Source organism: Ascaphus truei, chromosome 8, assembly GCF_040206685.1.
Source record: "Ascaphus truei isolate aAscTru1 chromosome 8, aAscTru1.hap1, whole genome shotgun sequence".
Classification (NCBI taxonomy): Eukaryota; Metazoa; Chordata; class Amphibia; order Anura; family Ascaphidae; genus Ascaphus; species Ascaphus truei.
The window spans coordinates 103,112,487-103,138,083 of NC_134490.1; the positions used below are offsets into that span (position 1 = coordinate 103,112,487).

A 25,597-nucleotide genomic window follows, 5' to 3' on the forward strand; every position below is an offset into this window, starting at 1 on the left:
CTGAGCCTCGCACTCTCCAAGCACTGCCTGCAGCTCTCTGACTGCTGGGGAGGAGGGAGGAGGGAGGAGGGAGGAGGGAGGAGGGAGGAGGGAGCAGGGAGCAGTAGCACAGTGCAGCACAGTGCGATATATATCTTTCTTTCTTAGTTCTTTATCTTCCTGAGAAAATCAGTGTGTTTTAGTTTCATGAGAAACAAGTTAGCAGAGACAGTGATTAATGTCTCTTTGTTTGAATAATATAAGGCTGCGGTCCCAGTCACTGCCACAGCGCACGGCTCGGCGTGCGCTGTGCGTGTAAGCAGCGTCCCTCAATGGGGGAGGGCCGAGTAGTCACCTTCCCGCTGAAGGTGCAGCCGCGCCGTGCTGCAGGTTTTTTTTTCAACTCAATGAAATTGAGTTCAAACCCTGCAACGGAGGAGTGGCCACGCCCCCACCGGCGGTTCACCCAATGAGGGCGAACTAGCCGCGTGACGTAATGGCCACGCCCCCGCAAATCCCCGACCACGCCCCCTCCCGTCGCAAGCTCCCTCTCTCCCTGTCAAACCGCAGATCGCGGTTAGCGCTGTGCACACGCCGCCCCCCCCCCCGCCGGGCGCGCGTGTCACAGACATTACTGGGACCGCAGCCTAAATAATCACTTTGAACATACTGTGGCATGTTCACTGCCTTCTGATATTTTAGACTGAGCTGAAGTATATACAGTACTATAGTATGTTGTATTTTTGCTGAAGCTGACCTGAAGAAATAAAGACTACTGATTTGAACTGGAAAACCTGATTCCTGATTATTACATCGAGAAGAGACTTTTCTAACATTATACCCACTACAAACACTACCCCTACTGATTAAGCACAAAGACATAAGGAAGCTAAACAAGGGGATAAATAAGTTTCAATGGAAAGGGAAAAAACCCATAATATCGCTGGCCAAATTACATCCAAGAGATACAGTCGATGGAAGAACTAGTGGGATGGTAGTGGGTAACAAGGCTACATAATAAAGGTTAAGCCTTCTGGTTACCCCTGAACCCATGGGGTCCCTGATAGCTCCATAAGCCAGGGACCAGGGATAAAACATGTGGAAAATAAAGTGACCCCTGTTTTTTCCTGTTTTCATGTTCCCTTAGCCCTAGAACTGTGAGATTTCTTGTGTGGCTGGCATGTCTGTATAGAGTCCGTAGTTCAAAGAGTAGAGGCTGTCGAAAGGTGAGAAGACCGTTTGGTGGGTGAGGAAGGAGAGGCGAGTTTGTATTTTTCTTTTGTTTGCTCCAAATATTCCATGTGCCTCTCATCAGGCCCAATTTAACATTTTGATATCAGCCTCCTGCCTCCCGGGTGACCATAGAGCCATTGCTAGTGAGGTTTCACTCGAATAGTGGGATTCCACACCCAGCCAGAAAAACAGGAGACTTTATCATCTGTTTTACCTATGCTAACTCCCTGAATATTTGGATCACTGCTGATATTTGAGGCTAAAGGTTCGATTGACAGGCCTAAAAGAAGGGGGAATAGTGGGCAGCCTTGCCTCATGCCATTTTTCATTTTTATTGAGTCCATGTTGTTTCCCTGAAGCTTGACCGAGGCTATAGGAATCCGATACAGAGCTCTGATGCCCTCAAGGAAAGGACCCTCGAATCTGAATCTTTGCATTGTTCTGTCTAAAAATGACCAGTCTATCCTGTCGGATGCTTTTTCTGCATCAAGACTCAACAGGATAGCCTTGGTCCTGTTGAGATGCACATGCTCTATAATATCAATTATCTTCCGGGTGTTGTCTGAGGCCTGCCTACCCGAAATAAATCCGACCTGGTCTATATGGATCAATCTTGGTAATATGGGATTTAGCCTGTTCGCGAGAATCTTACTGTAGATTTTGAGATCCGTATTAAGTAACGAGATCGAGTGGTAGCTGCCACATTGAAGTGGGTATCAGCCCTCTTTGTGTATTATAGCTAAATTTGCAGCGGCTATTGAGGCTGGATTCAGTTCACCCTCTAGAAACAAGTTAAACAGTTCCAGCATAAAAGGGGAGAGAATTGCTAGAATTTTTTATAATATATATTTGAAAGCCCGTCAGGACCTGGGGATTTTGCTGCCTTTAGTGATTTGACTGCATCTATAATTTAATCTGGGTGATTCTTCCATTTAAATTCTCAGATTCAGTTTTAGTCAACTGGGGTAGATTGCATTTTTCCAGGTATTTTGAGTTCACTTCAATGTTAGAGATCTTATTCTCTAGAGGGTTCAAATTGTATAGTTTTGTGTAAAATTCGGTAAACTCATGAGTAATATCTCTATTGTTATGTGAAATTCTACCGTTTCTACGTCGAATTGTGGAGATTTGTGACCTGACTCTTACCCCTCTAAGCCTGTTAGCCAGTCTTGTTTCTTTTATCGTAATATCGCTGGTTGGTCAATTTCCTGTGTCTTCTAATTGAATCTGTCTTAATGTAGCGAGAGATTTATATTTTTTTGATGGATTGTTTTTGTTGTTGTTCCAAATGTCTTATTTTATCTGTTATTTCTTTATATACTTTCAGTTTGTTTTTTTTCTTACGGGAGGCTATGGAAATGAAATCTTCCAAGACTTTCCTCAATCTGTTTGATTCTCATTTGGTGCGTATAAATTGACTAGTGTAACTGATGTGCCTTCGAGGGAGCCATAAACTATCAAGAATATTCCCTCCAGGTCTGTGATCATTTTTTCGGTGCTAAACGAGATAACTTGTTTAATTAAGATCGCTACTCTTTTTTTGCTGTTAAATGAGGTAAAATGCCTGTAGAAAGGTGCCCCTGAATGTTTGGGGGGGGGGGAGGGGAGATCACGGGTATTGAAATGGGTCTCCTGGAGAAACAAGATATCTCCTCCTGCTCTTTTAAATTCTTGGAGGGCAAGTCTCCATTTCCTGTTGGATTGTAGGCCTTTCAAGTTGAGAGAGACTAGTTTGATGAAGGCCGGGCTAGCCATGATCTACAGTAAGATTGTAAGATGAAATTGTAAACCACCCACTTTCCCACAGTGGGGGCCATTATTTAAAGTTACTTTTGTTGGGGAAAGCTGGCACATGGGTCCTATTGTAGCTCCCATAGGGACATGTTGGATGGAGGGACCGGGTAGAAGAACTGGAATATTAGCTGAGGCTGGGAACACGATTTTTGTCATAATTTTTTTGTGTACAATATTCCATTCAGATGGGAGGGAGATATTTTGTGGTATGGCATGAAGGGAAGTACCACAAGTTTCTTTTTTAAAGGTTCTGCAGCGAGTGAACTGTGCAACTAGCTTCCCTATTCCATCTTTGGGGGCCAGTTTACACCGTTGTGTACCCTTCCGGTCAGGATTTTCCATCGTAACTGGCATCCACAGACGTCTACAGGGGGCTTTCCTTCCACACATGTGCATTAGCTTTGGATACCACGCCACTACCTGCATACATGCGGAGGCGATTCCTGCAGCAAGTGCCATAGAGTGAGTCCCAGCGCGCGGGATCTCCACATAAACGGAACTGAAATTGCCCCCCTGTCTGACTGATGATGATGCCGATCTGTTGAAAATTTCGCTGACCTGGATACTCATTTATTCTTACTTACAAGTTATTTTATTGCCTTATTGTTTAATACATTTACAATTTTTCCTTACCTTGGTGCGCTCTTGTGCTTCTTTTCTTGGTCATTCTGTTCGCCGGCGGGGTCTTCCACCGGAGTTCGTTTTTGGGAGTGAGGGGATACACTTCAAGCCATGGGAGCAGCAAGAGGAGGGAGAAGAATTCATTTCTGCAATACTAGGAAGCAAAAGTGCGGACTGAACTTGCTTTGACTGCATCTCTGTAGACTTTTTATTTTTCTTCTTTACTTTGGTAGATTCTGAAACATCAGCAGTACTGTACACACATTCTTTCTCATCAGTGATACTGGATGTGCACTTGCTATGAAAAACTTCTACAATTTCCTTGTGACCAGCTTGATGCTGAAGTTGCTGGGCTTGTTGAAAAAAAATATTCCTCTGGCTACTGCCCTTTTTCTGGGGCCACATAGGAATTCTCCCCATCATCAGAATAAGGCCTGAAGGGACACTGCTTCCCCATTCTTGAAAAGTCTGTATTTAACTTCAGCTGGGTGGCCATTTTAAAAACCCACAGGTTTTTTTTTTGTTTTTTTCTCTTTTCACCAGTGGTGAGGTGGACTCTGGTTACAGCATCAGTACTTTGTATGGGTCATTGTCTATCGCAGTACCCCCAGTCCAACTGTGGCATTGTGTCTTTTTCCAGTGCAGTGTAGATTTCCTGCCTGGATATATAGTCCTTTAAATCTGGTCACTTCTGCATGTGATTCTTTGTTTTGTTGCTCAGGCTGCTTGCAGGAACTGTATGCAGGCAAAAGCACACAAACTTTCATAGGCAGTGTGACAGGGTGAATAAACGTCACCAGCCATATACCTGGCAAACCTATGTTTAGGGTTGCAGTGCAGCAGTGACGAGGTTAAGTTGCAGTTGAGGGCTGCTTAATTAGTCAGATCCCAGCTGCCTCATTAGGAAGCTTTATAAACCACAGGCTGCACACACATGCAGGCTGTCTGATCAAGAGGGAGTACTGAAATGCTGAAGGAAGATTACTGCTCAAAGGTCTGTCTTCTACAGTAAGTACATGTTTGATGAACTGTCTGTTTTGTTTTTGTATGCTGAAGAGAAGCTATTTTTGTTTTTGTGTGCTGTATTTTTAAAGGCTATATAAATAAGCCTTATCAAGAGAACCCGCGTGTGGTTGCATGTACCCTGCAACATATGGTGTCAGAAGTGCCAGGATGTTAAGAGGCTCTTGCAGTTGAAGGGCCACACACACACAAAAAATAAATAAATAATGATTTTAAAAAAATGGAAGAATTTCAAAAAAGAGTTTTTGTGCGAGCAGACCAGACAGCAGGGACTGTTAATGCAGGAGCAGACCAAACAGCAGGGTCTGTTAATGCAGGAGCAGGCTCAACTACAAGCAGCGAGAGATGAAAGACTATTGCAGCAGCAAACCCAGCTCCGAACCCAGCAGCAGGCAGCACAGGAGGAGCGGATGGCCAGGCTGCTGACCCAATTCTAGGGGTCTGCCAGTCCAAAACTTGCGAACAAATCCCCGGGTCTCCTGAGGAAAATGGCCCCGAACGAGGATCCAGAGGATTTTCCACTAACGTTTGAAAGGGTTGCCGAAGCGCTGAGCTGGTCTGCAGATCGCTGGGCAACTGCTTTGGCCCCGCTCCTCATAGGAGAAGCCCAGGCCTCATATGAGGGCCTCCCAGCAGATCAGGCAATGGACTACCAACAAGTAAAAGCTGCCATACTGGATCGCTTAGGTCTGACCCCAGAGACCTACCGGCAGCAGTTCCGGAACCTGAAGTACACCGCTAAGATGAGACCCCGGGTCCTGGCTCAGCGGTTATTGGACTTGTGTACTCGCTGGATACAACCCAAGGAGCGCACTAAGAGGCAATTCTTGAGCAAGTTGTTTTGGAGCAATTCCTACAGGTAATACCCCCTTTCACACGCTCTTGGGTAAAACGCCATGCTGCTGAAACCCTAGCTTTAGCGATCTGACTCGTTGAGAACTTCCTTGGGGATGAGGAGCAGGCGAGTGTCCTGGACCCGATGGATCCGACTCCACTGGCACTTGCGGATGCCCAAAGAGGGAGGTCGGACCAACGGGGAACCTACGGCCCATCCATACGCAACAGTCAAGTCCCACGGAAGGAGCAGTCGTTCCAGCAAGGGAGGAGTTCAAATTCTGGTCCCCACCGAGACCCTCATCTACTTCCTAATGTCGGCTCGTCGCTAAATGAGAGGAACTTCAGAGGACGTCCCACACAGGACCCATCGGAGGCCTGGTCTCCAGTTCCAGGTCCCGCTGAGCGATATCCACGGCACCCTCCGGCAAGGGAACCCTCTCCATGTTCGGCCTGCAGAGAACAAGGCCACCGTCATGTGGACTGTCCACAGATGGATTGCTCCTTCAGCAGGACCGTCGCCTTGGCCTTCCCCAGAGAAAATGGCAAGCCCTGGCTGCTTCCAGTCCAGATTGGTGGTAAAATCGTCCAGGCCCTTATAGATTCAGGCTCTGGAAAATCGCTGGTCTTCCAGGAACTGTTACCGCCTGATGTGCTTTTGTTTGACTCCCCATGGAGTATTGAGTGTATACACGGCGATGTAAAATTGTATCCGACGGCCAAAATCCTGCTACAGGTGAAAGGTCAGGAGGCCAGGATCGAAGTAGGAGTCGCTCCTTGGCTCCCTGCCCCCGTTTTGCTCGGCCTTGACTGGCCTTTATTTTCAAACCTAATGTCCCCAGTCTCTCAGGAGGAGCCTCATTCTCTGACTCAGGAGAAACCTGGTAAACTGTTCCCCTTTTCAGCAGACCTGTTCCCCAGTAGATACCAGGTTCCAAAGACTCAGGCAAAGACGCTGTGACAAACAGGACTTGTTCCAGAAATCTGGGACTCAGGGTGGCCATACTAATAGGCATAAGTCACAAGTCATGACTGGGGATGGCCAGAAGGAGGGGGAGATAGACCCTGGGGATTTACCAGAGCTATGTCTCCCTGATTTTCACCAGAGGCAGAGGGAAGACCCAGTCCTGGCCAAACAATATGATAAAGTGGTAAAGATTGATGACCAGATAATGAATGAACAAGGGGTAATGGTGTTCTCTCATTTTGAATTGTCGAATGATATCCTGTATAGGGTGAACAAGCAGACTCAAAAAGGGGAGGTTACCAGAAAAATATTGGTTCCCAAGGCATTTGTTAAAACTGTCTTCACCCTTGCACATTCTGTCCCTTGGGTTGGTCACCTGGTTAGAAATAAAACCTTGGACTGTATTTCGTTCCAATTCTATTGGCCAGGGATGTATAGTGACATTGCTAAGTTATGTGCGGCATGTCCTGAGTGCCAGCTAACTAGTCCGAAGGGACAAAAACCAGCCCCCTTGGTTCCTCTAGCCTTGGTGTCCGTTCCCTTTGAGATGATTGGTGTAGACTTGGTAGGACCGCTGGAGCCTTCTGCGAAAGGACACAGGTTTATTCTCATAATAGTCGACTATGCAACAAGATATCCTGAGGCGTTCCCCCTGAGGACAGCAACGGTGAAGCAAGTAGCCAACAAGTTGTTGGAGCTGTTCTCATGGGTTGGACTTCCCCAGGTTTGTTGACAGACCAAGGTACAAATTTTATGGCTGATGCAGGATGTCTTAAAATTTCTAGAGGTCAAGTCTGTTCAGACATCGGTCTACCATCCACAGACTGACTGATTGGTGGAAAGATTTAAACAAACTCTAAAAGAGATGCTGAGGAAATTTGTAGTTTCAGAGAAGAGAGCCTGGGATGAACTTCTCCCTTTTCTGCTGTTGCCGTGCGGGAAGTTCCCCAGGCCTCCACGGGATTCTCTACATTTGAACTGCTATATGGCCGCCAACCCCGGGGTATCCTAGACCTCCTAAAGGAGTCCTGGGAGGAACAGCGGTCCCCTTTTAAGAAGACCCTGCAATATGTATTGGACCTTAGGAAGCGCCAAGATGTGGTTGGCCATTTTGCTAGGGAGAATCTTAGATCAGCCCAGGACAGTCAGGAGAGACATTATAATCAGAATGCTCGTATGAGAGTGTTTCACCCGGGACGACCAGGTGATGTTGTTTTTACCCGCACATTAGTCCACATTACGAGATCGCTCAACTAGTGTCCAGAAAGGGTAAACAAATTTACCATGTGAACTTGCTGAAACCCTGGAAGGTGCAGCGGTCTCTATTCATCCACCCGGTGGAGGAGGAAACGGACTTGGGTCCTCAGCCCCCACGAGAGAACATCGTAGGTGACAATAAAATCCCAATGGGTAAACAGTTGTCCTCTGAACAAAAAAGGGACTTGTTAGAAATAATTACACAATTCCATGATGTTTTTTCTGATTTCCCAGGGCAAACTAATTTAGTTTCACATGTGATAGAGACAGCACCTGGGGTAAAAGTACGTTCCCATCCTTATAGGTTGCCTGAAAGTCGTAAGGCCCTGGTAGAGAAGGATGTACAAGAAATGTTACACTTAGGCGTGATTGAGGCGTCATGCAGTGAGTGGTGTAGTCCACTAGTTATAGTCCCTAAACCCGATGGGAAGGTAAGATTTTGTGTGGACCTCCGAAAGGTCAATGCGGTATCCAAGTTTGACGCATATTTGATGCCAAGGGTGGACGAGTTAATTGACGCCCTTGTTAATGCGGAATACATATCCACGCTGGACTTAACAAAAGGATTCTGGCAAATACCTTTAGAGAAAAAGTCCAAGTGCAAAACAGCCTTTGCCACTCCCATGGGTTTATACCAGTTTGTGACAATGCCATTTGGACTGCATGGAGCCCCAGCCACATTTCAGACACTCATGGATAAAGTGCTGAGACCTCATAGGGCTTATGTAGCAGCCTACCTAGATGACATTGTAATTTATAGTAAACACTGGCGGGCCCATCTAAATAGGCTGAAAGCGGTCCTCAAATCTCTAAGAGAGGCAGGGCTCACAGCCAACCCTAAGAAATGTGCCTTAGGTAAGGCAGAAACCAAATACTTAGGGTATGCAGTGGGAGGTGGAAAAGTAAGGCCACTAGCCGACAAAGTAGTTGCCCTGAAAGAATTCCCCCCCCCCCCCCCAACAAAAACGCAGGTACACTCTCTGCTGGGTTTAGCAGGGTACTATCGGCGGTTCATCCCCAACTACTCGGAAGTTGAAGCCCTATTAACGGATCTCACAAAAAGTGTGCCCCTACACAAGTGGTATGGTCAAGGGAATGTCAGAGAGCCTTTGAGGACATAAAAAGGTATTTATCAGAGGGTCCTGTCCTTAGAAGCCCAGTCTTTAACAGGCCTTTTGTAGTGCAAACCGATGCATCAGAGATAGAGCTAGGGGCAGTGTTGTCACAACAGTTTGAGGGAGTGGAACATCCAATCCTTTTTCTGAGTAGGAAATTGTTCCCAAGGGAGAAAAACTACTCAGTAATTGAGAAGGAGTGCCTCGCAGTAAAGTGGGCAATTGAGGCCTTGAGGCATTACCTGGCGGGAGTCCATTTTACGTTGGTAACAGACCATGCTCCATTAAAGTGGTTAAATACTACAGTGGCGACCTCCCTGAGTCTAAAGCGTCCGCCACCGAGGGTAATTTAAAACCCCGTGCAGACGCAGGCTTTTTTTTTTTTTTTCAGCGCCATTAGCGCTGACTGGAGAAACGGCCGCACGCGGCCGTGAGATATGGCTGGCGCGCGGCCAATTTCGGCGCCAAAAAAAAAGGTGAAAAATATTGCGGTTAAGCTTTAGATTAAGCTTAGCTGCAACAGTATGAAGGACTCCAATGCTAGATTGACCAGTTGGTATATGGCCCTACAACCCTTCTCATTTGAGATTCAGCACAGGCCTGGAAAAGAAAATGCAAATGCTGATTTCTTTTCTAGAAAAGGGGTGGATGGTCGGGCTTCAGCCGTGCGTGGGCCCAGCCACACACTAACAGGGGAGGAATGTGACTGGGTGAATAATCGTCACCAGCCATATGCCTGGCAAACTTATGTTTAGGGTTGCAGTGCAGCAGTGACGAGGTTAAGTTGCAGTTGAGGGCTGCTTAATTAGTCAGATCCCAGCTGCCTCATTATGAAGCTTTATAAACCACAGGCTGCACACACATGCAGGCTGTCTGATCAAGAGGGAGTACTGAAATGCTGAAGGAAGATTACTGCTCAAAGGTCTGTCTTCTAAGTACATGTTTGATGAACTGTCTGTTTTGTTTTTGGGGCGGGGAGCCGCAGAGGCCGGTAAGGCAGGAATGTTTTGTGTGTCCAGGGACTCCCTGAGGGGAGAGAGTGCTCTGTGTGGGGAGCGCGGAGAACGCCAATTCCTGACAGTACCCTCCTCTTCAGGATCGGCCTCAGGACGGTCCAAGAACGGTTTCTCTGGAAACTTTTTCCTGAAGGACTTAAGAAGGGCCGGGGCATAAATGTCCTTTAAAGGTACCCAGGATCTCTCTTCAGGGCCAAAGCCCTTCCACTGCACCAAGAACTGGAGCTGGCCCCTGGATAGGCGAGAATCCAAAAGAGAGTGAACTTCGTATTCCTCGTTATTTTGGACAGTATTGGGGTCTGGTTTAGGAGTCTGATCCGGAAAGAAGTGACTGGTGATGAATGGTTTTAAGAGGGACACATGAAAGACATTGGGAATCTTCATACTGTGTGGTAGTTTGAGCCGGAATGCCACAGGATTAATTTGTTCACAAATAGGGAAGGGACCCAAGAACTTAGGTGCCAATTTTGGAGATGGTACCTTGAGGTGGATATTCTTAGAGGAGAGCCATACCAAATCCCCTGGCTTGTAACTGGGCACCGAACGATGACGGCGATCGACCTGTAGTTTCGATCTGCGGGAGGAGTCGAGAAGGGTAGACTGAATCCTAGACCATGCGGTTTGGAGGGAAGAAATGCGTTCATCTACGGCTGGAACTCCAGAAGGGATGTTGGAGATGGGTAGACAGGGAGGGTGCAACCCATAATTTATAAAGAAGGGCGACTCCCAGGTGGCTTTGTTTTTTGCAGAATTGACAGCGTACTCTGCCCAAGGAATGAGTTGAGCCCAATCATCCTGGGAATCGGATATGAAACATCTCAGGTATTTCTCCAGGGATTGATTGATTCTCTATGTTTGTCCATTGGACTGTGGATGATAGGCGGAAGAGAAAGAAGAAGAAATGCCCAATCTCTTGGTGAAAGTTCTTCAAAATTTGGATACAAATTGAGAACCTCTGTCAGAAACAATGGACGAAGGAATCCCATGAATCCGGAAAATCTGCTCCGTAAAGATATCAGCAAGGGCGGGGGATGTGGGTAATCACTTAAGTGGAATAAAATGGTACATCTTCTAGAACCTGTCCACGACCACCAAGATAGTGTTCATTCCTCTGGACCTGGGCAACTCCACGATGAAGTCAATCGAAATGTGGGACCAGGGGCGGTCGGGAACTGGAAGAGGTAACAGAAAACCCTGAGACTTTTGACGGAGAGTCTTGCTTTGAGCGCACGTGGGGCATGCGCGGGTAAACACCAGAATATCTTGAGACATCCTTGGCCACCAGAAATTCCGACGAATGAGATCAGTAGTCTTCTTAAAACCTGGATGACCTGCATATTTAGAGGAGTGACCCCAAGACAGGACCTCTGGAACAAATTTGGAAGGTACGAAGAGTTTGTTGTCTGGAACAACCAAGTCCTTGGGAATGCGTCTCTGGAAGTGCAAAATCTTGTCAAGATTCTTGAAAGAAGACGTGTCGAGAACCCTCTCTTGTGGAAGGATGGTCTCCAAAGGTTCCTCTGGTCTCTCTTCAGAAGAATGTATTCGGGAGAGTGCGTCTGCCTTTACGTTCTTGGTCCCGGAGATATAGGAAAGGTGAAAATCGAATCGAGAAAAAAAAAGAGCCCAACGAGCCTGTCGTGGACCAAGGCGTCGAGCGTTTTCTATGTAAAGAAGGTTCTTGTGGTCCGTGAGAATAGTAAACGCCTCTTTCGACCCCTCCAGCAGGTGTCTCCACTCTTGAAGAGCCATCTTCACGGCCAGAAGTTCCCTGTTATCCACGTCATAGTTCCTCTCGGCAGATGAGAATTTCTTGGAAAAATATGCACAGGGATGTAACTTATCTTGAGGCGTGGGTCTCTGATAAAGAACGGCTTCAGCGCCGCAATCAGGAGCGTCGACCTCCAGGATGAAGGGAAGTTCAATGTTGGGATGATGAAGAATAGGTGCGGATATAAAAGCTTCCTTGAGTGTCTCGAAGGCGGAGATGGCCTCAGATGACCAAGCAGAAGGATCAGCTCCTTTTTTGGTGAGCGCAGTGAGAGGTGCCACAATGGTAGAAAAACGCCGTATAAACTTACGATAGTAATTAGCGAACCCTAAAAAACGTTGTATGGCCTTGAGAGAATTGGGTCTTGGCCATTCAGTAACTGCTTGAAGTTTTCCGGAATCCATCATAAAACCTTAATCGGAAATGATGTACCCCAGGAACGGAGTAGAGGTCTGATGAAAGGTGCACTTCTCCAGTCTGGCGTACAAATTGTGTTCACGGAGACGGGAAAGGACGTAGGAGGTGTGGCGTATATGTTCCTGGAGATCTTTGGAAAAAATCAGGATATCATCCAAGTATACTATAACAAAAATATTGAGTACCTTACGAAAGACGTCGTTGATGAAATCCTGGAAGACAGCTGGAGCATTACATAAGCCGAAGGGCATTACAAGATACTCGTAGTGTCCACTACGCATGTTGAAGGCCGTCTTCCATTCATCCCCCTTCCTGATGCGCACCAGGTTATAGGCACCACGTAGATCCAACTTGGAAAAAATCTTGGCCCCCTGTAATTTATCGAACAGTTCGGTAATAAGGGGGAGGGGGTAACGATTTTTAATAGTTATGCGGTTCAAACCCCTGTAATCGATGCAAGGCCTCAACGACCCGTCCTTTTTCTTGGCGAAGAAAAACCCAGCCCCTGCTGGGGAATTGGAGTGACGAATAAAGCCTTTCTTGAGATTCTCCTGGATATATTCATCCATAGCGTGAGATTCTGGTAACGACAAGGGGTAGGTCTTGGACTTGAGTAGGGAGAAACCTGGAACAAGATCGATCAGACAATCGTAAGTCCTGTGTGGCGGCAAAAGTTCTGACTGTACCTTATTGAAAACGTCCCGGAATTGGTGGTAAACAGAAGGTAGAATAACCTCAGGAACAGAGGTATTGGCCAGCAGGCGAGGCGGAAGAATGGCTGGTGGAGATGGCTCCTCTGACCTTGACCTCCAAGTAATAGGATCTTGGGATGTCCAGTTGATGAGAGGATTGTGCTTCTGCAACTAAGGTAAGCCGAGAGTAACTGGAGTTCCGGGAGCATGGATTACATCAAAGGCCAAGGTCTCCTTGTGGGAATGAGAGGAAAGGGTGATGGGGCAAGTCTCCAAGGAAATGTATGCCGGGGTTAGCGGACGGTTGTCGATCCCGACCAAGGCAACGGGAGACTTCTTCCTAATGAGTGGAATCTGGTTCTGTTTAGAGAAGGTCTGGTCCATGAAATTTCCTCCCGCGCCAGAGTCGATAAATGCCGCAATGGAGGTGCGGAAGGTAGGACCCGAGAGAGAAACGGGAATGGTCAATTTTTTGGGAAGTTCCTTCCTGGAAAGGGGACAATGAGATTTAGCACCCAGGGAGTGCCCCTTCGTACTCACTGGGATTGGTCGTTTCCCGGGCGTAGTGGACATTCACGGACCAGATGCTCGGGGGATCCGCAGTAATAACATAATCCACCGGCTTGGCGAGCTTGCTATATCGGTGTCCGGAAATGCTGGACTCCAAGTTGCATCGGCTCAGGAGCCTCCAGAGCAGGTAGCGGGGAGACGGCAGGTCCTGTGGTTGGAGAGAATCTGGGAGAAGGAGCATGGAAGGGCATAAATCGGGGAAGCTGGCGCTGGACGCGGCGTACCTGAAGGCGCTGATCCACTCGATTGGCTTGGGAGATGAGTTCCTCCAGATGCCCTGGCCTGGGTTGTGAGGCGAGCTCGTCCTTCACGGAATCCGTTAAGCCTCGCCAGAAGACTGAGACCAAAGCCTCCTGGCCCCATCGTGTCTCAGCTGCTATGGTCCTGAACTCCAAGGCGTACTGGGCCATGGAACGACGTCCCTGAGAAAGCTCAAGCAAAGAGTCAGAGGCAGTTTCTTGGCGTGCGGGGTTATCGAAGACCTGTCGAATGTCTCGTCTAAAGGCCGCGTAGTCGCGGGTGATATCGGGACGTAGTTCCCAAATTGGGGAGGCCCATGCCAGCGCTTTCCCTGTAATCAGGCTGTAGACATATGCCACTTTCTTGTGACCAGTGGAATACTGCTGCGGAGCCATCTCAAACTGGATCTCGCATTGATTGAGGAAACCGCGTCAGGCGTGCGGATCCCCCGCATACGGTTTAGGTGCCGCGATCTTCGGGCCCGAGGTCGCGGCGGATACTGGTTCTGGCGACAGTGGCGGTGCGGCAACAGGTGGTGCCTGAAATGAAATGTCCTGTACCTGTTGAGTGAGAAGAGCCATTTGGTCCATTAGGGCCTGGACTTGTTGATACATGGCCGTCATCATGGAGGCCATGTCAGTCTGGTCTGCGTCTTCTGGGCTCGACATTATGTTATGCCGGTGCTGCCCGCAGACCAGACCCGTCCCCTGAGCTGAAGGGGGAAGTGGTTATACACGCACCCGCAGCAAAGGGAGCATTTCTGGAGTGTGGTATAAAGTAATGCCAGGCCAGGTGTAGTAATGTAGACAATACATGCCGGTATCGGTTGTAGAGATAGAGTGAAGAATGACTTGCCGAGGTCAAGGAGCGGAGAGCGGAGATAGGTTGTAGTCCAAGCCTTGTTCGAGGGCTTTCAGAGTGAGCGTTGTCCAAGGAGTGCCGAGATCGAGAGCCAGAGGGGGTAGTCGTACGAGCCGTGTCAGAACCTGTGAAAACACTAAGAGAATCCTGAAGTACTTCCATACAGAGACTATGTCGAGCAAAGACTGAGAGCAGAGAGGAGCTAGATAAAGCAGGAAGGTCCAATTAGGAACGGAGGCGGGACAGGAAGAGCTACAGGGAGACACTGCAGATTGGTGCAGGCATAACAGGCCAGGTGAGACTTGTTGGTAACCTGAGTATGCCCGTGCAGGGGCGGAGCCTGAGGTCTGGGGGACGGGAAGAAGAGTGTGCAGAATGAGCGCGCTCCGTAACGCGTGTACGCGTGTGGACCGAGCCAGTGGATGGTGCAGGTGTGCGCGCGGGAGGGCGTGGGCATGCCCGGTGCTGAGCAGAGGAATCGCCGAGGGGAGTGATCCCGCGACGGCGGCAGGGGCGGGGAGCCGCAGAGGCCGGTAAGGCAGGATTGTTTTGTGTGTCCAGGGACTCCCTGAGGGGAGAGAGTGCTCTGCGTGGGGAGCGCGGAGAACGCCGATTCCTGACAAATTAACTCTGAGGCAGCTTTACTTAAACAGGGATAAGTCCATGTTTCAGAGTGTCAATAGGAGGAGTTAGGGAGGCGTTTCATAGCGAGCAGATTATGATGAGATGCATTAAACTATGTCTCCCTGCGTAAAAAATTGTCATTGTGTATTTACATTAAAAAATCCAGCAATTCTGTGGCATAAACGTCTATGGAATTAACATTTTGTATTCAATGTAGGAAACACATTTATTATGTTTGATGCAAATAAAAGGAAAAAAATAAAGCAATAACATACATCATACTTCTACAGTATATTTGCATGTTCTTTATGTTTATACATCTGCTCCTATAATATTTTACAGAAAAGAAAATATTCCTTTAGGGCTGACATTAATAAGGGTGGCATAGTTTAAAAAAATGTAGTTGTGCCTACTTGTGCCCCTTTTAATAAAGACATTAGTGCTACTGTAACTAAGTAGGTTTTCCTTACCAGCTCTTCCATTCCAAGCAAGTCCGAGGATTCCATTGTAATCTCTGTTCGTTAGCAAGTATGAAAGACAATAATTGTTCCAATTGGCCTCCGAGTGCAACATTAGAAGTTTTTCAGGGCCAATAAAAACAGAATGCATAGAACTAGAGGGTTTCTCCTCCTGAAGTATCTGTGGAATTCATAATATTAAATGTAAAATGTTAAAAGTAGTAATTACATCAGAGTTTCCAAATTGTGCATTTTGTTTGCATGAATTAACTTTAGTAAATCTAGTAGTTTGACACTGCAAACTGTCTTATTTTATTCAATGCCTTTTGCAAGTTTGAAACCCTTGACTTCAAAAAATGATGTGCATTAATTATTTTTGCTTCTGAAGGATCTATAAGGGTTAATCATTAAACTGCTAACAGGGAAATATACCAAAATGGAAAAAGGGATTGGTAGGGTTCGCAAACCCCAAGGAAAGAGGACCTCACCAGGTAATGAAAAGAGGAAACAACAGTGTATTACATACTAAAGAACACCAGACACAATACAAAAACAGACAGGGAACAGGGAATCTCCTCCTATGTGTTTCGCACCAAAATGGCGCTTTCTCAAGGAGTCACTCCTTAACTGCCTTTTTGGGGCAAAATGCATGGGATGAGATTCCCTGTCTGTTTTTGTATTGTGTGTAGTGTTTTTTAGTATGTAATAAACTGTTTTTTTTCCTCTTTTCATTACCGGGTGAGTTCCTCAGTCCCTGGGGTTTGCAAATCTTACCAATCCCTTTTTCCCTTTTGGAATTTTTTTACGTGATTGGAGAGACGCATACAGGTTCTATAGATCCTAATACAGTGCCAGCTGATTGGGTGCACAGCCAAGTGAAGGGGAGGCGGTGAACAGCAAGTAGCATATGTGGCTCCTCACCGAGTTTCAACAAGAGGTACCGATTGAGACCTGTGCCCAGCTACAATGTAGGAGTAATATCTTTGCCCTTTTTTGACTAGCTCAGTAGGTCATTTATATAACCTCTGATGTAGTCTCTTTTCGCCTCCAAAGAAGGCGATCACATTATTGGATACCATTTTGTATTTATCCCGCTTTCTTGTTAAACCCTACTATATTGAGATATGCCATAGACTCTTTGTTGTGCTCTTCCTGGAGCTCATACTCGGATTCCCTTTCTAACAGAGAACTATAGCTTGGAAACATCGGTTGACTTCAACAGCTCTGCGCTATCGGAGTTGAATGAATAACCCCATATGGATCAAAGCAAAAGTGGTACAGTTTTTGGATAAAAAATTGCAACCGATCTATCAAAGAAAAAAGGTACAATAGATTTCAGGTTTATATATATAAACCTGAAATCTATTGTACCTTTTTTCCTATACCTATATAGCTATATAGTTCCTATATTATATTTCCTATACCTATATACCTATATAGATATATATATGATGAAACACACAGAAATATCGCTCACACTCAAATCAATAGTGTCCAAAACAACTGTCAGTAAGTCATATATTATTTAAATTTGACAGTGGTGATAAAGGTTTGAAATAATATAGAAACAACAGAGAGGAAAGCAACCTTATAAGAAGCACACGGACATAACTTGTAGTGTAACAAAAAGAGAGTTTATTAAGGTGAGTTAAAACAGGGGATAAAGTTTAAAAGAAGAGGGGGGCTCAACTAAACCAAACAATATGGACCTATAGAGCTTAACCCCATTATAGTGCGATCCGCTTATAACGCGGTTTGAGCGTGGACCCCCAATTTAAAAAAAAAAAAAAAATGTTTGCACACACACTGCACACACTCACTGCACACTGCACACACTCACAGCACACTGCATACATTCACAGCACACTCTCACAGCACACTGCACACACTCACAGCACACTGCACACACTCAGCATACACTCACAGCACACTGCACACACACAGCACACTGCACACACACACAGTCTCACACAGTCAAATACACACAAACACACACAAACACTGTCTCTTTAAGGGAGCTTGCTCTCGCAAGTAGGAAGCAGAAGTAGGAAGCAGAGACAGGGAGAAGAGCTGCCAGATGCCGGGTAAGTGTTGTGTGCTGTTGCCGCTGCCCACCGGGTCTGGGAATGCTGGGAGAGTTTTCAGCTTTCCCCCTCCGGCAAACACGGTTCCACCACAAAAAAATATATATATATAAATAAATACATTTCGGCGGCGATTTTTTTTCCGCGACCCCGTTTTTAACGCGGTGTTCGTGGGTGGCCCCTGAGGACCGCGCTATAACGGGGTTAAGCTGTATATATATATATAGCATTTGTTTTGCCCCAGAAATCACCCCTTTTGCCTTGATATATAGAGCCCTATAAGTCTGATTCTACAGTATATACTGTAGTCCAAACTGGCTGAACTCACCGGATTGGCCGAAAACTCCTTTTTTTTTTTTAATTGGGATTTTTGTCCAATCGCTGTGCTTTGTACCAATTATACTCAGGCCATTATCCTTTTAAATACAGTACTGTTATGTGACATATATCAACTGGCCAAAAATAATTTGGGATCTATGTATTAAGGCAATATTAGAGCACAATTGGGACAAAGAAATTAATCTTCATTTGCTTATCTTTGCATTATTATATCTATTTTCTTTGCTCTAATCTTGCATAAATTGCCAATTTGGGGAGTGTTAAGTGGTGGTGATCCCTAATGCACGTATTTCAAAGGAAAATATCAAGTTCGTTGTCTCAGTTACTCCATTTGTTTTGCACAAAGAGGTCGCCCAGGTTTAAGGTAATCTAAACATGTTTTACATTCCTTATGATGCAATTAAGAGAAAACAATGGAGCATTGTGCTTCTCTTTGCACCACATGTCTAGACACACACGGTATTGCACACATTTACTAAGCAACCAGACACCTTCTGTTGCTGGAAGACAACTTACTTAGCAATGCTTAGTAAATATGGGTCTACCTAGTTTATTGTAAAAAAGTAAAGGAGCTGTTTAATTCATAATACTATATATCAATGGAATAATATTTCACTTACATGTAACATTTTCACTTTGAAGTTGATGTGTTTGATACCATTAAAATCTAACCCCTCATAAATGGAATTCACTGACATCATATATCCAGCAATCTGGGAAAATCAAATATAAACATTAAATGCTATAGTCATTTTGTATAATGTGTTAAAATCTGCAGTTCAGTTTTAAACAACTATAGTCCTCATAAACAAAAAAACATGCTACTCTATATATTAAGTTAATCTCACACTTCATATGTTTAACATAAGATTAAAAACAAGTTGTATTTTTACTTTCATTAACCTTGATTGCTGGAACTAAGAGCAAAGTGGGACCCCTGGATCAATGAAAGTTATTTTTTTTATATATATATTTTGGGAGGATGGGCTTTAAAGGGGCAGTTCCTCTACTACCAAAATTAACTAATTCCACCACCATGATTACAGAGTCTCGTCTTGGCAATTGATACCTTTTTTTAATCCATATCTTACACCTATAAGTATTTCTAATTTATTTTTTAAAGTTAGACCTGGAAGTGTACGTACAGCTAGAGCGCGTACCTCCCACTAACTAACTAACTAACTAACTAACTAACTAACTAACTAACTAACTAACTATCTAACGACTTAACTAACTGTGCAGGATTGCACCTTTCAATAATGAGTTAAGAGCTTTATCTGCAGTTGGACAGTGCAGGTTTGCCACTTAGGATTGATTACATATTAAAATGTATATTGGGGCACTATCTCACAGAAACTCCCATTTACTTCAGTGTAAGTTTCGGTGTAACAGACCCAGGTCCCAGCCAGAACTATGGCAGTTTAATGAAAGAGCAAGAAAAATGGGGGGCGGAGAAGTGTGTGGAGGGGGTGGGGAGAAATTGTGGGGGGGGGCAAAGTGCAGAGGGGAAGCACGGATATGGGTAAAGGAAAGTGTGGGAGGGAGAGAGCAGGGGGTACAGCAGAAGAGGGTAGAGCAGGGGAGGGGGAGGGAAGAGAGTGAGGGGGGGTAGAACAGTGAGGAGCAAGAGCAAAGGGAATGGGAGTAGAAAGAGTAAGGGAGTGATAAAAGAAAGAGCCGGGAGGAAAAGTGAAGGGGGTGGGGAGACAAGAGTGGGAGGAAGAGAGCAAGGTGGGAAGAACGAGGAGGGAAAGTGTTAGGGGCATGCGGGTAAGTATGAGGAATGTGGTGGCGAAGAGCGAGGGGGTTGGGTGGGGAAACCGAGAGGGGGAAGAATGAAGGGGGAGGGAAGTGAGCTGCGGGGTGGGGGAAAGAGCAAGGGGAGTGTGATTGAGGATGGGGGGGAGTAAGCGGGTGGGGGGGGAGGTGGGTGGAAGGATAGCAGGGTGGGGAGGGAGAGAGCGGGTGGTAGAGTGCAGGGGAGGGAGAGAGCAGGGGAGGGAGCATGGGAGGGAGGCATGGGAGGGTGAGAGCATGGGGGGAGAGAGCAGGTCGGGGAAAGAGCAAAGGGGGTGAGAAGAGAAGAGCGGGGAGGAAGACCGAAGGGGAAGAGCGAAGTGTGAGGGGTGTGGGAGGGGAAGTGTGTGGGATGTGGGAGGGGAAGTGTGTGGGGACTTGGAGGGCAAAGCGAGAGGTGGGAGAGCAAGGGGGAAGGATGTGAGCTCGGGGATTGGGGAAAGAGCGAGGTGGTGGGAGGAGTGCGCTAGAGGGTGGTGAAAGATCGAGGGGGTGGAAAAAGAGCAATGGGTTGGGGGAATGAGTGAGGGGCTGGAGGTGGAGAAAAAAGTGATGGTGTGGAGTTAAGAGCAAGGTGAGTGGGAAAAAGACTGAGGGGGTGAGCAGGGGGTATGAGTGAAGGGGTGAAGGGGTGAAAAATGAGCGGTTGGGAGAAAGTGAGTGAGGATGTGGGAGTGTGATCAAGGATGGGGGAGTGTGAGAATGGGGAAGAGTGAGAGAAAGAGGATGGGGGAGTGTGAGCAAGGATGGGGGAGTGTGAGATTGGGGAAGAGTGAGAGAGAGAAGATGGGGGGAGTGTGAGCAAGGATGGAGAAGAGTGAGCAAGGATGGGGAGGGTGTGAGAAAGGATGGGGGAGGGTGTGGGCGATGATCAGGGAAGTTAACATGGATGACAATGAGTGAGCAAGAATGGGGAAGAGTGAACAAGTGGGAGTAGGGTGAGGGGAAGAATGAGGGGGTAAAGATTGAGGAGATGGAGGAAAGAGTGAGGGGTGGGGGAAGACCAAGGGGGTGGGGGTTGGGGAAAGAGAGGGAATGAGCAAGGAGGGAAGTGAGCGAGGGGAGGAGTGAGAAGGGAAGTGAAGGGTTTAGAGCAACGGGTGGAGTTGAGTGAGTGAGTGAGTGAGGGGAGTGGGAGAGAGTAAGTGAGGGGGTTGGGAGGGAAAAGTGAGGCGGTGGCGGGAGAAAAGAGCAAGGGGAAAGGAGGTTGGGTAAAGAATGAGGGGGGAGTGAGTGAGAGGGGTGGGAGGAAGTGCGAGGGAGTAGGAGGGGAAAGTGCGAGTGGGTGGCAGAAGAAAAGAGCAAAAGATATGGAGGTAGGGTAAAGAGCGAGGATTTTGGGGTATGAACGATGATTGGGGAGTGAGCGAAGATGGGGGGATGAGCGAGGATGGGAGGATGGGCGAATATAAGGGAGATGAGCGGGGATGGGGGGATGAGTGAGGATGGGGGGTGAGAGAATGGGGGGAGTGAGGGAGGATGGTGAGGTGAGTGAGAGATGTGATCAGAAGGATTGAGTGAGGGGACAAGGGGGAAAAAAATGATGGGCGAGTGAGCGATGGGGTGGGGGGAAAAGAGCGACAGGGTGGGGGTATTGAGCGAAGGGAGTGGGGAGGGGAAATCAAGGGGGAAAGGGGGAAAGAGAAATGGGGAGTAAGCAAAGGAAGGGAGTGAGCAAGGGGTTAGTTAAGGAGGATGGGGCAAGGGAGCAAGGATGGGGGCGAGAGAGCAAGACTGGGGAGGGAGTGAGCGAACATGTGGACAGAGTGAGTGAGCGAGCATGGGGGAGGGAGTGAGCGGGGATGGGGAATGGAGTGAGTGAATGACAGGCATGGAGTGAGAATGTATGGGGGAGGGAAGGAGTGAGCAAGGGGTGGAATGCATCAAGATGAGGGGAAAGATCGTGGGGGTGGGGGAAAGAGTGAGGGGGTGGTGAGGAGTGAGCAAGGGGGAGGAAGGAGTGAGAGAGGGGTGGGGGGAGGATGGGGAGGGTGTGAGCGAGGATGGGGGAGGGAGTGAGCAAGCATGGGGGAGGGAGTGAGCAAGGATATGGAGGAGGAAGCAAGGATAGGGAGGGAGTAAGGATGGGGAGGGAGGGAGTAAGGATGGGGAGGGAGGGAGTAAGGATGGGGAGGGAGGGAGCAAAAATGGGGAGGGAGTGAGCAAGAATGGCAGGGAGTGAGCAAGGATGGTAGGGAGTGAGTAAGAATGGCAGGGAGTGAGCAAGGATGGCAGGGAGTGAGCCTGGATAGAATGGATTGAGCATGGATAGCAATGAGTGAGTGAGGATTGCAGGGAGTGATCAAAGATGGCAGTGAGTTACATAGTTACATAGTAGGTGAGGTTGAAAAAAGACGTACGTCCATCAAGATACTTTATCCTATATCTATACTTATTGATCCAGAGGAAGTCAAATAAAACCCCATTAAGGGGAAAAATTAATTCCTTCCTGACTCCAAGAATTGGCAATCGGATTAATCCCTGGATCAACATCCTTCCCATGTATACTTATTTGGTATATCCCTGTATACCTTTCCCATCCAAAAAGATGTCCAACCTTTTTTTGAACAAATCTATTGTATCTGCCATCACAGTCTCCATGGGTAATGAATTCCACATTTTAACTGCCCTTACTGTAAAGAACCCTTTCCTTTGTTGCTGGTGAAATTTCCTTTCCTCCAACCTTAAGGGATGGCCCGAGTCCTTTGTACTGCCCGTGGGATGAATAGTTCTTTTGAAAGCTCCTTGTATTGTTCTTGAATATATTTGTATATAGTTATCATATCCCCTCTTAGACGCCTCTTTTCTAATGTAAATTAACCTAATTTAGCTAGCCTCTCCTCATAAGTTAGAATGTCCATCCCCTTTATTAATTTGGTGGCTCTTCTCTGCAGTCTCTCTAGTTCCATAATGTCTTTTCTTAGGATTGGTGCCCAAAATTGTACTCCATATTCAAGGTGTGGTCTTACTAATGCTTTGTAAAGGGGCATAATTATGTTTACTTCCCTTCCATCCATTGCCCGTTTGATGGAAGATAAGATCTTGTTTGCCTTTGCAGCTACTGCATGACATTGGGCTGTCTACAAGCACTCCTAAATCCTTCTCCATCAAGGATTCCCCCAATATATCTCCATTTAATTTGTGTCGCCTTTTTATTCTTGCATCCAAAATGCATAACCTTACATTTATCTGTATTAAATCTCATCTGCCATTTACCTGCCCACGTTTCCAGTCTCTCCAAGTCCTTCTGAAGAGAAATTACATCCTGCTCTGATTCTATTACCGTATACAATTTAGTATCATCAGCAAAGATGGAGACTTTGCTCTCGATCCCAACCTCAAGGTCATTAATAAACAAGTTAAAAAGCAGGGGTTCCAGTACCGATCCCTGAGGTACTCCACTCACGACTTTAGCCCAACCTGAAAAAGTTCCATTTATGACAACCCTCTGTTGTCTGTCCTTTAACCAGTTTTCAATCCAGGTGCATATATTATTACCGAGTCCAATTTTCTTTATTTTGTACACCAACCTCTTGTGTGAAACCGTATCAAAAGCCTTTGCAAAATCTAAGTATACCACATCAACTGCATTACCCTGGTCTAAATTCCTACTTACCTCCTCAAAGAAACAAATAAGGTTAGTTTGGCAAGATCTATCCTTCATAAATCCATGCTGACTATTACTAATAATTTTGTTTTCCATTAGGTATTCCTGAATATTATCCCGTATTAAACCTTCAAGTAGTTTCCCTACTATTGAAGTCAAGCTTACAGATCTGTAATTTCCCGGTTGTGATCTAGCTCCCTTTTAAAATATAGGCACCACATCTGCTTTACGCCAATCTTATGGTACTGAGCCTGTGGAAATGGAGTCCTTGAATATTAAATATAATGGTTTTGCTATTACTGAGCTTAATTCCTTGAGAACTCTTGGATGTATGCCATCGGGGCCAGGTGCCTTATTTACTTTAATTTTTTCAAGTCGCTTATGAACTTCTTCCTCAGTTAACCAATTGTTCAATAATATGGAGGTTGTGGCTTCCTCCTGCGGCACTACTATTGAACTTGATTCTTCCCTGGTAAACACAGAGGCAAAGAATTTGTTTAATACCTCAGCTTTTTCCTTATCTCCAATAATCTGCCTACCCATCTCACACTGAAAGGGTCCTATATTTTCTTTTCTCATTTTTTTGTTATTAAGGTACTTAAAGAACTTTTTTGGGTTGACCTTACTTTCTATTGCAATCCTTTTTTCATTATCCATTTTTGCTAATTTGATTGCCCTTTTGCAATTTTTGTTACATTCCATATATTTCTGATACGATGTCTCTGTCCCTTCTGACTTAAAGAATCTAAACGCCTTCCTCTTCTTGTCCATTTCCTCCCCTACCTGTTTATTTAGCCACATTGGTTTTGACTTATTTCTTTTACAGTATACTTATTACCCAAGGGTATACACTGATACGTGTGCTTTTCCAGCAATGTTTTAAAGACTGCCCATTTATCTTCTACATTTTTCCTGCAAAAACATCATCCCATTGTATTACTACTAGATTAGACCTCAGTTTATTCAAATCTGCCTTTCTAAAGTTTAAAGTCTTTGTTGAACCCAAGTAATCTGTTTTTTGATAATTTATTTCAAATTAGACCATGTTATGATCACTGTTACCCAAATGTTCCAGGACTTGAATATTTGTTATTACTTCTACATTGTTTGATATGACCAAATCCAGAACTGCCCCTCTCCTGGTTGGTTCCTCAATAATTTGGGTCATATAATTGTCTTTAAGCACCCCCAAAAACATGTTTCCTTTTGTTGTAACGCTAATCTCATTGCCCCAGTGAATGTCTGGATAATTAAAATCCCCCATTATGCAAACATGACCCAGTTTTGATGCCTTCTCCATTTGCAAAAGTATTTTAGCTTCCTCGATCTCACAGATATTTGGTAGTTTATAGCATATTCCCACAAACATTTTCTTTATACTTTTACCTCCACTGCTAATTTCTATCCACAAAGTCTCTACATTTTCATCATTCCCTTCATAGACATCATCCATTATAATTGGTTTTAGATCCGGTTTACCATATAAACATACTCCACCTCCCCTTCTATTTGTTCGATCCTTCCGAAAAAGAGAATTACCCTCTAAATTAACTGTGCAGTCATGAGTTTCATCCCACCATGTTTCAGTAATGCCTATGATATCATACTGGTCTCTTGCAGCTATTAATTCAAGCTCCCCCATTTTATCTGTCAGGCTTCTTGCATTAGCAAGCATGCATTTAACTTTTTTTTCAGCCTGTACAATTATCTTATCTGCTCCTTCCTTTCTGCTCCCACTTGGTTTAGTCTTTAGAAGTTTTCTAGTATTATCTCTATTTACTATGGGTGTCTCACTGCTTGTCAAACTTGCACTTGCCCTCATTCTACCTCCATACCACCTTGTATCCTCATCTGTTCCATTTAGTTCATTATCTGTTTCATTTCCCTCCCCCCTCCATCCTAGTTTAAAATCTCCTCCAACCTTTTTAGCATCTTCCCCCTAGCACAGAAGATCCCTCTTCATTGAGGTGCAATCCGTCTCTAGAATATAGATGGCACCTCTCAGAAAAGGAGTCCAAGTGCTCTAAAAACCCAAACCCCTCCTTCCTACACCACTTTCTTAGCCATGCATTAACCTCCCTGATCTCTGACTGTCTCCCTGCTTTAGCGCATGGCACTGGTAGTATTTCAGAAAATACTTGCCTTAAGCTTTTGGCCTAGATCCCTGTAATCATTTTTTAGGACCCTCCATCTTTCTCTAACTTTGTCATTGGTGCCAACATGTACCAAGACCGCCGGGACAATCCCAGCCCCTCCCCCCCAACAATCTGTCTACCCGATCCGCAATGTGCCGAGTGA

The 25,597-nt window shown here is 45.9% G+C and overlaps 2 protein-coding genes across 2 annotated transcripts in view; both read right to left on the reverse strand.

The window, feature by feature from the left end:
* JMJD1C (jumonji domain containing 1C) overlaps nucleotides 1-25,597 on the reverse strand; it is a 1,023,975-nt gene that overhangs the window by 646,161 nt on the left and 352,217 nt on the right. The window lies entirely within an intron of this gene.
* The window catches only part of LOC142502123 (disintegrin and metalloproteinase domain-containing protein 10-like), a 440,300-nt gene that overhangs the window by 217,431 nt on the left and 197,272 nt on the right, over nucleotides 1-25,597 (reverse strand). Inside the window, exons 7-8 of the mRNA XM_075612980.1 lie at nucleotides 18,516-18,608; nucleotides 15,485-15,653 (exon numbers count right to left, since the gene is read on the reverse strand). Of these exons, the coding sequence (XP_075469095.1) occupies nucleotides 15,485-15,653; nucleotides 18,516-18,608 (262 nt within the window). The remainder of the gene's footprint in view (nucleotides 1-15,484; nucleotides 15,654-18,515; nucleotides 18,609-25,597) is intronic.